The 17,103-nt window shown below is 49.8% G+C and overlaps 1 protein-coding gene across 2 annotated transcripts; it reads left to right on the plus strand.

Annotated features, from left to right (window-relative positions):
- Positions 1 to 340: 340 nt before the first annotated feature.
- On the plus strand, positions 341 to 10,370 carry BOLA3 (bolA family member 3). 2 transcript variants are annotated; one of them, XM_027855602.1, is made up of 4 exons: positions 341 to 463; positions 6,086 to 6,209; positions 9,314 to 9,402; positions 10,208 to 10,370. In XM_027855602.1, the coding sequence occupies exons 1-4, from the start codon at positions 392 to 394 to the stop codon at positions 10,271 to 10,273; spliced, it is 351 nt and encodes a 116-aa protein (XP_027711403.1). In that variant the 5' UTR covers positions 341 to 391; the 3' UTR covers positions 10,274 to 10,370. The 2 variants fall into 2 exon arrangements, with proteins under 2 accessions (XP_027711403.1, XP_027711404.1); XM_027855603.1 differs by lacking the exon at positions 341 to 463 and adding an exon at positions 4,403 to 4,529.
- The last annotated feature ends 6,733 nt before the right edge of the window (positions 10,371 to 17,103 follow it).

A 17,103-nucleotide genomic window follows, 5' to 3' on the forward strand; every position in this document is an offset into this window, starting at 1 on the left:
TGGGAGCTCCGGGCTGAAACTGACTTTAGAACGCTGAGTATCGGAGCCGGAAGAGGCAGAGTCGCTCGCCCGGGCGAGAGCCGAACTGGGGAAGTTTCCGCACACGCTACACTAAATGGACTTTGCCCTGCCGCGGGTCGGAGTCCAAACTGGCCCTAGAAGGCCGCGGGTGCCCTCGCCCCTCCTCCCGCCCCGCCCCTCTACCCTTCCGGGCTGGCCGGCAGCCGAGGAGGCGGCCTCCCAGGCGGCAGAGGGCGGGCTCGGCCCGGTTCTCTCCCCGCCCCCGGCCCCGGCCCCGGCCCCGGCCCGGCCCTCTCGCCTTCCCTAGCGTGGGTGACTTTGAGCCCGCGTGAGTCGCAGGCTCCGCGCGGCCTCTTACCGCCCCGCCCCCATGCCCGTTATGGCGGCTCCGGGGGCCGCTGCCACAGCTTCGCAGCTTCTCTGCTGGAGGAGCCTGGGTGTGGTGAGAGCCGGGGGCTGGAGGGATGGGGGGGGGGGAACCCTGCGGGAGAGGGAGAATATGTGGGGAAGGGGGACCCTGCGGGAGGACGGCGGAGGGGGATCCTTCGGGGGCGGAGGACCTCAGGTGGCAGAAGAGGGGGTGACGTGAGAAGGTGAGTAGGGTGGGGGGGTGGGAGATCTAAGGCGGAGAGTGATGAACCGAGGCTGTGGAGGGGTCACGTTTGTGGGGGGGGGCGGGGTAGGGTGACTCCGGAGACTGGAACTGGAAGAACGTGGTCTTAGAGCGGGGGAGGGGATGTAGCTAAACCGGGCTAATGGGGTGCAGAGACTGAAGATTGGAGGGGGGGGTCTTTGCTGAGACTTAGAGGCTGGGGATGTGTGTTGGGGTCCTGAGAAGGGAGTGTAGGAAGCCAAATGGGTCATCTCCGGCCAGAGGGAGAAAGCCCGTCCTGTGATTTAGCCGCAGTGACCCCAAGGACGTACCGACCTGGTCTCCAGGTCATGGAACCCCATGCCTTGGTTTTAGGCCTGGAGGCAGGAAGGGAGCTTTTGGGAAGCTGCTGGGCACGGGGCTACTCGCTGGGAATACTGACACCGAAAGGGAAAAGCCCCAGCCCCCGGGGAGTTTACAGTCTAGGGGCTAGGGCCACACACACGTTTATGGGTACGGAGCACGCGTAGTTCTAGGTACTGTCATAGTGCGCATTTATAATAATAGCTGTCATGGAGATGACCTTTGCAAAGCGCTTTACAGAAGGAGTTTGTTCTCAGAACGACCCTGGGAGGTAGGTGCTATTATCCCCCATTTTATAGATGAGGAAACTGAGCCTGAGAGATCAGTGACTTGCCCAGGGTGCCACGGTCAGGACTTGAGCCCAGGTCTTCCTGGTCACTAAACCATTCTGACCCATCTTGGAAGAAGGTCATTGTGGGAGGGAAGGACGGCCCTGGAGAAGGTGGTGCTTGAGCTGTGACTTGAAGGGAGTGAGGAATTTTGGGAGAGGGGGAAGGAGGGGTACATTCCAGGCTGGCAGGGTGGTCCAGAGGGGAATAACACGGAAGAGTAGCCCTCTGTCTGTACCTGTTGTCTCCCCCGTGGTTCATTTATTGCCTTTTATTGTCATTTATTGCACAGTGCCTGGTATGCAGTAGGCACTTAATGCTTGCAGCTTGGTTGGTAAGAAAACTGAAGATAGGGAGGGCTAAGGTGTTAGCTCCTCTGTACACACCAGCACCAGATTCCCACTGCCTCCCAGGCTGTGCTGCGGCTCCTGTCCTCGGAAGTCTGCCTGCCTGCTCCCTCCGTAGGACAGTCCCAACCTCTTCTCTTAGCCTTCAGCTCAGTCCAGGCAACATTTATCGAGTGCCTGCTCTCCAGGGCGCAGTGCTAGGCCCTGATGGCCCACAGACCCTGCCCTCTGGGAGTTTGCACTTTCCTTGGGCACTGTTGATGAGCACGGTGGGCATGGGAAGGGAGATGGACAAAGGGAGGAAACAGAGGAGGCCGAGGCTGGAGCATCACAGGCGATGGCAGTGGGGAGCAGATGCCATGCCTGTGAATTTAGGGAGGCAAGAGATGGCTGATGAGCTCGTGCATGATGCACCCCCCAGTACGGCTGGAACGTGGAGGGTTTGAGGATAATCCTGGGAAGGTAGCAGACGGCCTTAGATGCCACAGAAGCGATAGGGGAGGAAGGTGACTTGGGATGTCATCGATCTAGAGAACCCCCAGGGGAGGAACTTCCCTCCACCAGCGCAGGTCAGCACCTCCTTTGCAAGGCCGAGTCTTAGAGAGGTTAAAACACAACCAGTGGGAATCTGATGTGGGAAGCCAGAGATGCCAAAAAATTTCTTATTCTAAAAGATCTAGGGAACCCTTGAAGGTTTTTGATTAGGGGAGTCATATGGCCAGATCCACATCTTAGGAGGATCCTTTTGGCAGCTGGTGGAGGATGGATCGGAAAGGGGCACGGTCAGAATTAGAGCAGTCAGTTGGGAGGTGTGCCTGGCCGGAGGTCCTCTAGGGAGCAGAGAATGGAGAAAGAAACTGAAGCCCAATGAAACTCAATGACTTGTCTACGGTCATGCAAATAGTAGGCATCTGAGGTGGGATTTGAACCCAGGCCCTTTGATGCTAGAGCCAATGGAGAGAAGGGTCATCGAGGGGCACCGTAGTGCACAGAGTGCCTGGCCAGGAATCGGGAAGACCTGAGTTCACATCCAGCCTCAGACACTTACTAGCTGTGTGACCCTGGGCAAGTCACTTCACCCTGTTTACTTCAGTCTCTTCGTCTGTAAAATGAGGTGGAGAAGACATGGCAAACCACTCCAGTATCCCTGGAACCCCAAATGGGGTCACAGAGAGTCAGACGCAACTGAAATGACTGAACAAGTGGGGAGAAACAGAGGAGTCCCACCAGTGCCAGACATGCTGGAGGTAAAATCCACTTGGCAAATGATTGGCTCTGCAGGCAGATGTCATCTAAGCTTCTTGAGCGCAGGGACTGTTTCCGTTTCTGGCTTTGGGTCACCAGTTCCTAGCCCGGTGCCTGGCGCACAGTAGGTGTTTAATTATGCTTATTGATTACTTGGTTGATGAGAGAAATGGAAGAGTAAAAAGATACTTTCCGGGTTATGAGCCTCTGAGATTCCCTTCCACCAATTCTGTGTGTCATGTCTGTACCCAGTTATGTAGGCGTGGCATCCCGTATTAGAATGGAAGCTCCTTGAGGGCAGGTGTTAGGGGCACCTCTGTGTGTCCACGGTGCTTGCTTAGTGAATGCTTCATGGATGTTTGTTTGATTGATTTGGAGAATAGTCTTGCCCTCCTAAAAAGAAGGATGTTTGAGGTTGGGGTGGGTTCAAGGAAGAGAGAGACTTCATTCTGTGCCTGGCACATAGTAGGTGCTTAATTAATACTTGCTGACTGTGAGGCCCACAGGCTGAATGAAACCGGAGGAGGAGCTGTCCAGCGGACAGCTAGCTGCGGATGCGGTGCGCAGGAGAGGGATGAGGGCTGGGTGTGCCAGCCGTTTCCATCGTCTGCGGGTAGGGTTTTGCCAAGGAGGGAGGAGGGCTGAGCTTGCAAGGAGCAGGGGCTGGGAGGAGGGTGGTGGCCGAACCCCAGGAACAGGGGCAGCAGGGGGTAAATAGCAGCTGGTCAGAAAGCGCCTGGGCTGGCCTGAATCCGATGGAGGAGCTCCCCAGCAGGGGGCCATCCAGCCTCGAGCTCCCCCGCTTGGCAACAGCTCCCCGTGCGTGCCGGCTCTCCTTTGGGTGGGAGCTCTTTGGGGGCACTTCGACGTTATGTTTGTATTCGCAGAGTTGGGCACAGTGCCTGACACAGCATAGGCCCATGGTGAATGCTTTTATAGCCAGTGTTTTGTCTGTTCCCCAGAGAAACTTAGTTCTCGGGTGGGGCAGCTAGGTGGTGTGGTGGCTAATAAAGGGGCCTTTATTAAGCCTCTTCTGTGTGCCTGGCACTGTGCTAAGCACTGAGACTACAAAGAAGGACATTGAAGGAGATAGGGCGCTGTACTCGGAGTTGGAAAGACCAGAGTTCAAATCCTGCCTCAGACATTTAGTACTTCTTTGACCATGGGCAAATCCAGTAACTTCTCTTGACCTCAGTCTTTCCTCATCTCTAAAATGGAGATAATAATAGCACTTAGCTCAAGAGTTGTTGTGAAGATCATGTGTTAATATATGGAAAATAATTTCTAAATTTTGAAAGAGCCATAGAAATGCTATTATTGTCATCATCATTGGATCGTGTGTATACATGTATATTTTGTGTGTATACATACATGTGCGTATGTATGTGTGTTTATGTATACATAGAAGTATTTATGTGTATGTGTGTATGTATACATAGATGTATTTATGTGTATTTGTGTGTGTGTGTATGCATTTCCTTTTTCCCCAAAGAGATCTTTTGAAGAGAGGTAGTCCAGTAGACGCACCACTTAATTTGGACCCAGGAGCCTGGGGTTTGAATCTTGACGAAGATCCAGCCAAAACAACAAAGGAGGATGGACCATATGAGGGGGAGGAGAACCAGGACAGAGGTGCCCCTAACACCCGGAGAGAAGAGACTGTGGAGGAGAAGGTGGTGTCAGTCTGTGGAGGCCAGGAAGGGGGAGGACCTTGAGACAAGGCCGTTAGATCTGGCCGCTGTTCAGTCGTTTCTCAGTTGTGTCCAACTCTTCTGTGACCCCATTTGAGGTTTTCTTGGCAGAGATACTGGAGTGGTTTGCCATCTCCTCCAGCTCATTTCACAGATGAGGAAACTGAGGCAGACAGGGTGAAGTGACTTGCCCAGGGTCACACAGCCAGGAAGTGTTTGAAGCTGGATTTGAACTCAGGAGAATGAATCCCCTTGGCTCCAGGCCTGGCGCGCTATCCATTGGGCCACATAGCTAGGAGATTATTAAATACATGTTTGTAATAGGGATCTTGTTTTTCTTGCTTTCTCAGGTGGTAGGGTGGGGTAGGGAGAGAATGAACTGAAAATAAAATTTAATTTTAAGAAAGAGATCATTAATATCTTCTGAGAGCAGTTTTGGTTTACAAGTAGTATCTCATTTTGTCCTCCCAACAACCCTTCAGAATAGGTGCCATTATTATTCCCATTTTACACATAAACTGAGGCAGAAGGTGGTTAAGTGACTTGCCCAGGATCCCACAGCTAAGAAGTGAATGAGGCCAGATTCAAAGTCGGTCTTCCTGACTCCAGGCCCGGCGCTCTGCGCTCTGTGCTCTGTGCTCCAGGTGCTTTGTCCAAGTGCCCTTGTCTCTCTGTAGTGTCGTCTCCTCTAGTATAAAATGATAGGGTTGGACCAGACGGCTGCTGGGGCCTTTGCAGCTCCAGAACCTGCCTTCTATGTTTGGGCTGACATTCTCTGATGGGTGGATGCGTGGGTAGGCGGCCGCCGTCTGCACGGGACCTGCATTCCCTTCTGAGCTTCTGGAGTCCGTGAGTTATTTATGGGACAAACCCCCACCTCCCTGAGGACCCCCGTCCTTCTTGGGGAGGTTGTGGGCTTCTGGGATGGTGTTGGTCTGGAAGCTCCCTTTGCGGATGCAGCTCAGCACATCCTTCTGGTCCTAGAGTTCCCTGGGGCCCTGCGAGGTTGAGCTGAGCAGCCACTATGTGTTGGAGGCAGGATTTGAATCCAGGTCTCCCTGACTCCAAGGCCAGTTCTCTTCCTAGTGCAGACCTAGTCCTTGCAGATAGGAGGAGGAGGGAGTGTAGTACAGTGGAAAGGGCTTTCGATCTTCAGTCAGTGGAACTAGGTCCAAATCTTGCCTTTGATAGTTACTGTGTGACCTTAAGCAAGCTCTTGACCTCTCTCAGCCTCAGTCTTCTCCTTAATAATAACTTAATAATATTGATAATTAATAATAATAAAACTTATTAATAAGGGGACTCGTTTATATGGCAGTGCCTAGAATACAGAAAGTGCTTAACAAATGCTTTATCTTATTGATAAGCTCCCTGCCAGCTCTAAAGCTATTACCCTTTGAGCCCGGGGCAAGGAGTGGGGGACCCCATCACCACACATTGCTGTGGCCATCACTTCCCCGTGATCTCTCATCCCTCTCTCTCTCTCTCAATGGACAGGTCCCTCTTCTCCGATGTGCCCAGAGAACATTTGCCTCCCAGACCTCGGGGGAGCTCAAAGTGACTCAGATCCTAAAAGAGAAGTTTCCTCAGGCAACAAATATCAAGGTCACAGACATTTCAGGTATGACTTCCTTCAGGCCCCTGCGACCACAGCCCAGAAGAGCTCCTGGCTTGGGACGGGCTGGCCCACAGTCTGCTTCTTTCTTTTTGTTTTTTACTGACCCACAGCAGTTCTCACCTTCCCTTCCACTGGGCCAGCGGGCACAGCACTTCTGAAAGGCAGGAATAATAACGCAAGCCCACATTTCTAGGGGTTCCCTAAGACAGTCCTCATGACTGAGTCCGTTTTACAGAGTCGCCGCTGAATGCGCACTTAGCTCCCCTCAAGGTCTAAATCTCTGATGTTGTGGTAGAGCTCATGAGCCCCCAGTGCATGGAGGACTCAGGGTCAGCAGAGACCCCCTCCTCAGCAGTCGTCATTTTAGCTCTCAAAGCTTTAGTATCCCCGTCTTGCAGATGGGTTAATACTTGGAGAGCCCACCCCAGCGGGTGGTTGTGGGAAAGGACTTGGAAGAATTCCAAACGTCTGAGCTGTGATTCCAGACTGATTCCTCCTTCCGCAGCCATCTCCACTGGAAAGGAATCCCCACTCTAGCCTCCCCTTGAAGTGGTCATCCTGCATCTGCTCACAGACCTCCCAGGAGGAAGGATCCCCTCTGCATCCAAAAGGAGTCATGAGAACCCCCGTGGTGGGCTGGGCTAGGGAAGAGAGAGCCACGCTCAGAGTCAGGGAGACCCGAGTTCAAGTTCTCCTCTGACCCACGTTGGCTGCGTGTCTCTGGGCAAATCACTTAACCTTTTGCTACCACAGGCAATGTTGTCGTTCTTCAGTGGCATCTGACTCTCTGTGACCCCATTGGGGTTTTCTTGGCAAAGATGCTAGAGTGGTTTGGCATTTCCTTCTTCAGCTCCTTTTACAGATGAGGAAACTGAGGCAAGCAGGATTCAGTGACTTGCCTAGGGTCACACAGCCAGTACGTGTCTGAGGCTGGATTTGAACTCAGCTCTTCTGGACTCCAGGCCGAGTGCTACGTGCACGGTGTTACCAGCTGCCCTCTACCCCAGGCAGTAGTCAGACCCTAAGTCGCTAAGCTGATGACAGTCTGAGTCGGGACAGGGAGTTTCCTCACAGGAACTTATTTTCCACCAATGAAATCACACATCTTATTCCTGTGCCCCCCAAACAGAACATCCTGCTGTTTGTTAGCTGTTGAACAGATGATAGCGGGCTGGTCATGGCCCAGAATCGGCCTGCCAGGGCTCCATAGCAAGTGTGGAGCAGACCCAGGAGGGAGGCAGCGGGATGCCCGGGGGAGACCTGGCTTTGACTCACTCCTCGCTAGCAGCCTTGAGCCGGGCACATTCTGTCTCTGAGCCTCAGTTCCCTTTTCTATAAAATGAGAGGTTTGGGCCAGACACCTCCAAAGTCCCTTCCAACTCTCGGTCTGTGATTTCTGCTCTGTGCCAGGCACTGGGAAAATATGCAGAGCCCAGAGCTTGCCCTCGGGGACCTTACATTCTACTCGGGAGGAAAGATACATCACTAAAACACAAAATGATATTGTGGGGGTGGGGGATGAGGGGTGTGGAGCCCCAACTGCCGGGGGATCCCTAACTAAGCTGCCCTGGGGAGGCCGTTGCTCGCTCCCCCAAATGGCATGTTAGAATCCAAGCATTCATCATCTCTTGAGTCTCGGGAATCTTTTAGAGTTCACGCTTGAAGATGCAGCCTGTGAGCTGTGTCAGGGTTGGGGGCGGGCCCTGGGCCTGCCCGACGCTTCGTGTGCTATGTGGGAGTTAACGTGGGAGCTATCAGCTGTCTCCAGAAAGCCCCACCAGGGATCCCAGACATGCTGCCTGTGAGAGATAGGCCCCTGGACCTCCTCTCTACATACACCCACAAGTCTCCCTAGTCTGCGCCACCCCCCGGGTCGCTCGCTACCGACAGCAGCTGCAAAGATATTTACCGTTTCAGCAAGGCTTGCAAAACAGATTTTACTTTGGGAACCCTCAAGAGTGAGAAAATTTAAAATAGGTTAAAAAAACAAAAAATGAGAGCACTGTGATAGGATAGATAATTCTGGACTTGGAGCCAGAAAGACCTGGGTTCAAATCCTGCAGGACAAACATGAATGAGTCCTGGCGACAGACTGACCTTGGAGGTCATTGAGTCCACCCGCCTCATTTTACAGATAAGGAAACTAAGGCACAGAGAGACGTCCAGTGACTTGCCCTGTGTCACCCAGGTAAGGCAGTAGAGAGGGAGGAGTCCAAGCGAGGCTTTCGGTCTGCAGCTGTGGTGTTCTTTCCATTACGCCACACTGCCTCTCTGAATTGTGGCCCAGAGAGGACCTTGTACCTCCCTCTTTCCTTACGTCTTGCCTGTTTGCTTTCTGCATAAATAGCTGCTCTCTGCAGGATCTGGGTGTCAGGTGTCTGGTCTAAGGCCGGATTTGAACTCAGGTTCTCCTGACTCCGGTACCGGTACTCTGTCCACTATGCCTCCTAGCTGCTCCTAAAACCATCATTTTTAAAAAATCCACAACTTATCATCTAAGTGGATGATTAGAATTAGAATCTGGCTCTGTAAGGAGCACACAAATCTTAAGACCGTTCTAATTCCTAATGCTCATCCATGGCCAGAGAAACATCCAGCTTAGTGCCTCTCTGGCTTCCAGTATTTACTCTCTTGTCTGTCCTGACCGCAGATGACGTTGCTTCATCTTGGGTGGGTTCGGAAGCCGTCCCCTGGCCATTAATGCCATCTGGGGCCTGCTTGTAAGCTGTGACGGCAGGCAGCTGGCTAAGAAGTTCTAGCTCATCCAGCCTGAAAAGCTGACCTTTAAACCCTTTTAACATACATTTTATTGATACCTTTTGTCTTTAGATCACAGATGTTTCTGGGGGAGTGGAACAGCCCCCTCTTCCATCTCCTAGATTGAAACCTTCCTTAGGACAGAGACAAACAAGCAAAATGTCTGGTGCTGTGACCACATCAGACAGAGTATACAGCATTCTGCACCAGCAGGCCCCCACCTCTTTACAGTGGGGAAGGCAGCATGTTTCTTACCTGTTCCAGGACCACCACTGGTTTTTCAGTCACTCAGAGTTCGGCTCCCTTTGGTGATCGATCATTTAATTCACACTGTCGTGTCAAATTTTTAGGTGGTTGCGGGTCCATGTATGAAATCCATATAGAGTCAGAAGAATTTGAAGACAAGCGTATTTTACAACAGCACCAGATGGTTAACAAGGTTAGTAGAAGTAATAACCATGTCACATTTCTGCCCCACGTGACAGTTCTCAAAACTTGTTCCTCACAACCAACCTGTGAGGTCAGTGTTCAAGGACTATTGTCCCCATTTTACCTAGGAGCAAACTGAGCCCCAAGAGGTTAAGTGCTTTCTCCCCCGTGTCACTAAGCTAAGGCACTGGCAATACTTGAAGACAGCGTCATGACCCGTCCTTCCTGCCGCCACCGCCACCCTCGCCGCCAAGCCTTCTTTTCTCTGTTTCCTCCAATCAGTCATGCTGTGGCATAGATTCAAGCTCGGCCTTCCCCGTCTGCGTGTCCTCCTCTGGACTTTCTCCAGCTTATTTATCCTTGCCCTTCCTAAAGAGGGGTCCCTAGAGCTGAATGCAGTGCCCCACGTGAGGCCTGACCAGGCTTTGTGGAGGAGAGGGAGGGGAGAGCCTGGCTGTGCATCTTCCTGCTATTCTGCCAGGGGCTCCCACCGTGCGCCCTCAGGAAGTCCTCTGCCCCACTCCAGCACTCCTTTCCACTCTATCCCAGCTCCCTCCTGTGGGATTCTTCTTCAGGTAGGGGTTGGACTAAAGGACCCGTCCAGTCTGTTCTGATGGGTCCTGATCCGGGCCCAGTGCCTGGAAATGACTTGTGTGCTGGCCCCGGGCCCTCCTTCCCAGGGTCCAGTGCACAGTGAACCTTGTCCTTCATCCCTTGTGGACAGATTGTTTCTCAGAAAATACAGTCCTGGCTTTGAGGCTCCTTTTGTTAACTGTTGCTACCCAAAAAATGAGAATGCTCTTTTGTTTATTTAGGCGCTAAAAGACGAGATCAAAGAGATGCATGGGCTGAGAATATTCACGTCGGTCCCAAAGCACTGAAGCCTTGCTGGGGGCCTAGGGCTACTGCTCCTGCCGCCGCTGGAAGGCGTCCTGGGCGTCCCCAGGACGGATGCCATTCTCCCAAAGCGTTTGCCCTCCACGGTCTCCTGTAGTTTCCAGCCTGTCTCTCCATACTCTCGTGATCAAGGAGTGTTTGGGCTGTTTAGATATTCATTAAAGACAAAAGACTGCCATGACTTTGGAAACCTTCTTTTCTGACCAAAGTCACTGTCTTTCTCTGCTGACTGGTAGCTGGGGTTTTCCATCCCTGGCACCGTCCAGGGCCACACACTAGTACCAGAGACCAGAACTGATGCGTCCATCTACTCGAACTCATGTTATTACCCAAGGGAAGGCCACACCCCAGCTCCTTTTAGGTTCCCACCTGTTGCTTACAGGGGAACGCATGAATTTAAGCTCGTTTAATAAAACATGGAGATCACGAGTCACCTCACGTTTGCCCTGGGGCATCTTGTTCATTTGATCCTGACCAACAGTCCTCTAAGGGAGGTGGTGGGGGTATTGTGGGGTGGCCCTAGACTTGGAGTCAAGAAGAGACCTGGGTTTGAATTCTGCCTGTGACACAGCCGTGGGATTGTGGGCAGGTCACTTAACTTCCCTGAGCCTCAGTTTCTTCTGTAAAATGGGGATTATCTCACAGGGTGGTTGTGATTATGACCTCTGGGACCCTCTAGGACCTAATTGAAACACCTCTGTTTGTCATTTAAAGTCCTTCAAAAACTGACACCAACCTGCCTTTCCAGGCTTCTTGAATGTCTGTCACCTTCGTACATTCTACAGTGTTGCTAAATTAGCTGCCTTCATATTCTTCACGCGCAGCATTCTGTCTCCCTCCTAGGTGCCTTTGCCCTGACTGTCCCTCATGCCAGGTGCGCCTTCGTCCCTCACTTCTGTCTCTTAGAATCCCTGGTTTCCTTCAGTGCTCAGCTCAAGTGCCACCTTCTACCTAAAACCCTATTCCTCCCAGCTGCTATTGCCTTCCCCCCTCAAATTACATTCTCTTTTTTGTTTATCCTTGTGTATGTACCCGTTGTCTTCCCCAACTGGAGTGTAAGCTTCTTGAGGGCAAATACTATTTCCTTTTTGTCTTTGTGTTTTCAGTGCCTGCATACAGTAGGTGCTTAATAAATACTTATTGATGATTATCAGATGAGAAAATAATGTGTAAAGCATTTTGAAACCTTAAAAATACTGTAGAAATATCAGCTCTTATGGTCATTGCCATCTTATAACGTGTATCTTCTATTGAACCTAGCAATGTGCTCTGCACCCAGTGGATGTTGGACAGATGCTTGTTAAAGGAACCTCTGCTTCCATCTTACAGATGAGCAAACTGAGGCTTAGAGAGGGGAAAGAATTTGCCCAGTCACACAGCCAGGAAGTGTTGGCAGTGAGACCAGCTTGGTGAACACAAACACAGACAACACGATGTAGGGGACATCAGAGGCCAAGGACCTGGGTTCAGATCCCCACTCTGTCACAGATGATGTGACCCTCAGGTCTTTGGTTTCCTTATCTTTAAAATGAGGCAGGGAGGGGGACTAGATTTCTGAGTTGCCTTCCAGCTGCGTGTGTTAAGTACCTTAACAAGTACTTACTACATTCCTTTTATGTCCAAGGTACAAGGAACTGGGGACACCAAGGAAAAGATGGAAACATCCTAAAGAACTTACATTCTCCTGGGGTCTACAGCCCATGGAGATATAAGGGAATAGTAGATTAAGAGGAGATGGGGAGCACTGATCATTATGGAGATGAGGAAAGAATGATTGTAGGAGGCGACCATGGAGAGATGCTGTGCAGAGATTCTAGAGACTGAAGGTAGCAGAGGAGAGCATTCCAGGCATGGGCGACAGCCAATGCAAAGACAGCATTGGAGGCTGACTTAGGTGAGGGGACAGAGGTTCCAAGGAAATGATGAGATCCACCATGTCACCGTGACAACATGGTGGGCTCAGTCAATAAGATGGCCACATGCATTCAAGCCTGGGAGCCGATGGAGCTGAAGCTCACATGTACTGATAGTTTCTTGAAATCTGCAAAGGCAAGAAGAGATGGTGGGAAACACTTGGGCTTGAAGTCAGAAAACAAACTCAAAACCCAGATCTGCCTCTTAAATGATTTCTGGCCTTTTTCATCTCAAAAGATCATGTGACCTCAGTCTCATTAACAAGCATTCACCATCTCAGTGAGCCAGCCACAGGTTCTAGTAACACTGTCTCTTTGGTAGGGAAAATTAATCAACCAATTCACAGACATTCATGGGGCACCTGCTACGTGTCCCCTCTGAGATTACCTCCCCCCTCCTCTGTCTGTATCTTCTTGGTACTTAATTATTTACACACTGTCTCTTCCGTTAGACTGTGGGCTCCTTGTATCCCCAATTCCTGGCACTGAGTAGGTGCTAAATAAAGGCTGCCTTCCTAGTACTTACAAACAGTGCACTAAGTGCTGGGGAATGCAAATATACAAGTGAGAATCCCTGCCCTCAAGGAGCTTATGTTTGACTACTAGAATACAATGGGTGCACAGATAAATGTGTGATATGTATGTATGTGTATTACGTATGCATATACACCTATATACATAAATGTTATATAATGTGTATACCTTATATATACACACACATAAAATAAATAAAGAGTGATGGGAAGAGGTGCTAATAAACCGGAGGAATCAGAAAAAGCCTAGAAACTCGTCATTTCTAACGTCATCCGTGTCTTTTCTCAAGCATATGATTTATTGGGTGTAGCTGATCTCTCACTAATAAGGACACGACTCCTTTGGCAAAACCCTTCGTGTTGAAGATTTTATTGGTGCTATTTCTTTTTTGTACCAGCGTTCTTCCTAATACCGCCACCTCCCATAAAATCTTCCCACGTGACAAAGAAAATCCTTTTAGCCCAACAAACAGCCATGTGTGTGAAAATGTATGCCATATTTGGATCCTAAAGTCCAACACTTCTTTACCAGCTGGAGGAAGATATGTCTCATCAGTTTTCTAGTAAAAAGACTGATCAGCGCATTTAATATTAGCTCTGATGTCTTTCAGTATTATTTTCATTTACGTTACATGGGAATACTTGTGTAAACTGAGACAGAAGGTGAGAAGAACCAGAGGGGTATGGAAATTAAAAGAACACCAACAGGAAAACGAATTCTGGGTAATTGTAGTGAATAATCTTAGTGGGCTAGGTGTTGCCGTGTTGAATGGAGTGTCAGGCCTGGAGTCAGGAAGGCTCAACTTCCTGAATTTAAATCTGGCTTCGGGCACTTACCAGCTGTGTGATCCTGGGCAAGTCACTTAACTCTGTCTGTCTCGGTTTCCTCATCTGTCAAATGAGCTGGAGGAGATGGCAAACCACTCCAGTACCTTTGCCCAGAAAACCCCAAATGGGGTCATGAAGAGTCAGACACTACTCAAATGACTGAACAAAGCTATGTATGTGCTGAGCAGTTAATGACTTTTGATGTCCCACATTTTTTTCTTAGACTTTTTAACATGTCCCATGTTGTCTGATTAAAAATTTTGTGTGCTTTACCAAAATTCTTTTTTTTTTAAATGTTTAATGTGCAGGAGAAGGAAATGGCAAAACCACTCCAGTATCTTTACTAAGAAAGCCCCAACTGGGGTCACAAAGAGTTGAACATAAAAGAATTTAGTAACAACTCATGCTATATATTCTTCTGGTTCTGCTCTTTGCTCTGCATCAGTCCTTAAAAGAGGGAAAGAATAAGCACTTATTAAGTACCTACTTGTGCCAGGCACTGTGCTGACAAATACCTCATCTGATCCTCACAACAGCTCTTCAGGGTAGGTGCTATTTTAATTCCCATTTTACAGTTGAGGAAACTGAGGCAAACAGGTTAAATGACTTGCCCAGGATCACACATCTAGTGTGTGAGGCCAAATTTGAACTCGTCTTCCCGATTCCAGACCCAGTGCTCTATTCACTGCTCCACTTAGCTGCCTCAATCTATCAATTTGGCAAAGATGACAGAACACAAAAATGGAAATTGATGGAGGGACTATGAAAAGATAGGCACACTCATGTACAGTTGGTGGAGTTGTGAATGTTTGAACTGTTCTGGAAAAGTTTGGAACTATACAACATAAGCCACAAAACGATACTTAGCCTTGGACCCAGCAATAGTAACATGAGGCTTATATTCCATGAGGATCAAAGCATGAAAGTTAGGTCCATTACATACCCCACTAGGGCAAATTGGGTGTTCGTCAAAAAGCATTTACCATGTGCCAGGTACTGGGGACACAATTACAAAGGATGAAATAATCCCTAGTTACAAGAGCTTGTATTCTGATGGGGAAGATAAAAAGGGCACACGAGTAATATACAGAATAAAGAGGAGAAGCACGAAGTGGCTAAAAAGCAGGTGATCTGGGCATGGGCACCAGCAAAGCTTTCATCCATTGAAAACTAGTTAAACAAACTATTAGAGGAATGTGATGGAGTATTATTGCAACATGAGAAATGACAAATACAATTGCTTGTATGACCTGATGGAGAATTGGTTGTCGTCCTTTTTGCTTGAAGAGGACCTCAGTGACACTGCTACGTTAGGGTCAAGGTCCGGTGTGTCCAACTGTGGCCGACCAGAACAGTAAGAGCTCGGGCTGCTCAACCACAGAACCAGCACGGTTCACACGGTGGCCACAGTCAGCCCCCAGCCTCTAACTTCAGTCTAATTTCTCCTCATTGACTCATTTCCCTGCCCTTCCCAAGCTGAAGGGCAGCACCACTAATGAGAGGCTGCTGGACAGCTCCAACTCATCGTTGCCGTTCATCTCAAGCTCAACATGTCCAAAATGGAACTCGCCATCCCCCCAGACTCTTCTCTCTTCCTAATCTGATTCCAATCTCTCTTTCAAGGCTTATTGTATGTTATTTCCCTTCACACACCCAACCCCTAATCCCATTCTTTCTCCTCACTGTAAGTAACCCTCTAGGGTCTAGGCCATCACCTCTTCAGTGGCTACAATCTTCTTCCTTCCCCATTTTAACCTCTTGGTGAACCAATTCACTTCCATACTATACTCTTTATCTCAATCAGTTAAGAAGCATTTATTAAGTGCCTACTATATGCAAAGCACCATGCTAAGCACTGAGGGCAAAAACACAGTCCGGCCTCTCTAGGAGCTGCCGTTAGGAGCTGCCGTTCTAACGGGCGACTTAAGATGGAAATAACTGTGGACCTTACCTGTGACTGTATTCTACTTAGGGTCATTGGATCATAGATTTTAAAGAAAGATGTCCCAGCCAGAATCCTCAAGACAAGCAGCTGTGAAGTGACTTGCCCGGGGTTACCCAGCTAGTAAATATCTAAAGTGGAATACGAACCCAGGTCTTCCAGACTTCAAGGCCAACGTCCTGTTCACTGTTCACTATGTCAGAGGGCCTCATCAGAGGAGTCCCAGGGTGGGAAGGGACCTCAGAAGCCAATGAAGCCAACCCACTCCTAATCTAACATGATGAACCCCAGTCCCAGGGAGCTCGCTGTATCCCAAGGGAGCCGACTTCCATTTTCCGAGTTCTTTTTAATGGTCAGGAAGCCCTTTCTTAAGATGAGCTGACAATGGCTTCCACCCATTACCTTGTTTTGGTCCTTTGAGAATGGACAAGGAAAATGCGTCTCCTTGCACATGACCACCCTTTAAATCCTGGAAGACTCTCCTGTCTCCTCTCTCTTCAAGCCCCCTCCCCACACCCCCCATCCCTTCAACTAGTCCTGTTAAGGTGGTGTTTCTAGCCCCTTCGCTATTCTAGCAACTCTTCAGCTCATTAACATCTTTGCCAGGATTTGATGCTCAGACCTGCACATAATCCAACCTCTTTCATAAAAAATTTAAAGCACTTACCCAGTGTGAAGTGGCATTTTCCTCCTTGGTGTTACTACAGCAATTATTGTCTCTGGCCTTCAATTCCTTTGTAATCTAGCCCCCGACCTGTTAGCAGACTGATTTTTCATCACTCCTGGCACGTTCCGTGTTCTGGCCACACTGGCCTACGTGGGGTTCTCCTATACATGTTCCGCCTCCCCCCTCCTCACTTCCACACTTCCATCTCTTGGGACCCCCAGATCCATCTGAATCTTAGCCTGGATGCCACTTCCTAGATGAGGCCTCATTGTGAAGGCTTCTCCCCACCCACGCCCTTGCCAGAAAAGGCTTTGAATAGATTTGATTTTTACTTATACGACCACAGGAATACAGATTTAGATCAAAAAGAGAATTTCAGGCGCCATCTGGTCCAACCCCTTTACTTTACAGATGAGGAAACCAAGGCTCAGGACTAAGTGACTTGTCCCAGATCACACGTTTACAAAGTGGAAGAAACAAGATTTGAACCTGTGTCCTCTGACTACATTGTGTGCTCGTTCCATTAACTTTTCATGTGTCTCTCATCTGCCAATCAAGGTGCCAAGGAGAATGAGGTCAGGTTCCCCCACTCCTTTACACGCCCCCTACCCACCATGGTTCCTGGGGGTCCCCTCTCACCAGAAGCCTGGGCCTTTTCTGTTCTCTGCCTGGGGTCCCAGCTGATGCCTTCCTCTTCCTTAAGAGTTCGACCCTTCAGTGACCTCAGGCCCGACACAGACAGTTAGGCTGTTTGAGAAGGAAACCCTCGGCTGACACTGCCAGGGTATAACACCTGTCCTGTTGTGGTCAGTCATGGTAAGCAGAGGAAATCTGCCCCTCCCGCCCCCCCCCACCCCGGGCTGTATATTTGTGGCCTAGATCTTCCTGAGAGGACAAACATAGCCTGGCAAGTAGGCTGTTCTCCCTCTAG

Source organism: Vombatus ursinus, unplaced genomic scaffold (assembly GCF_900497805.2).
Source record: "Vombatus ursinus unplaced genomic scaffold, bare-nosed wombat genome assembly UNPS02010980.1, whole genome shotgun sequence".
Lineage (NCBI taxonomy): Eukaryota > Metazoa > Chordata > Mammalia > Diprotodontia > Vombatidae > Vombatus > Vombatus ursinus.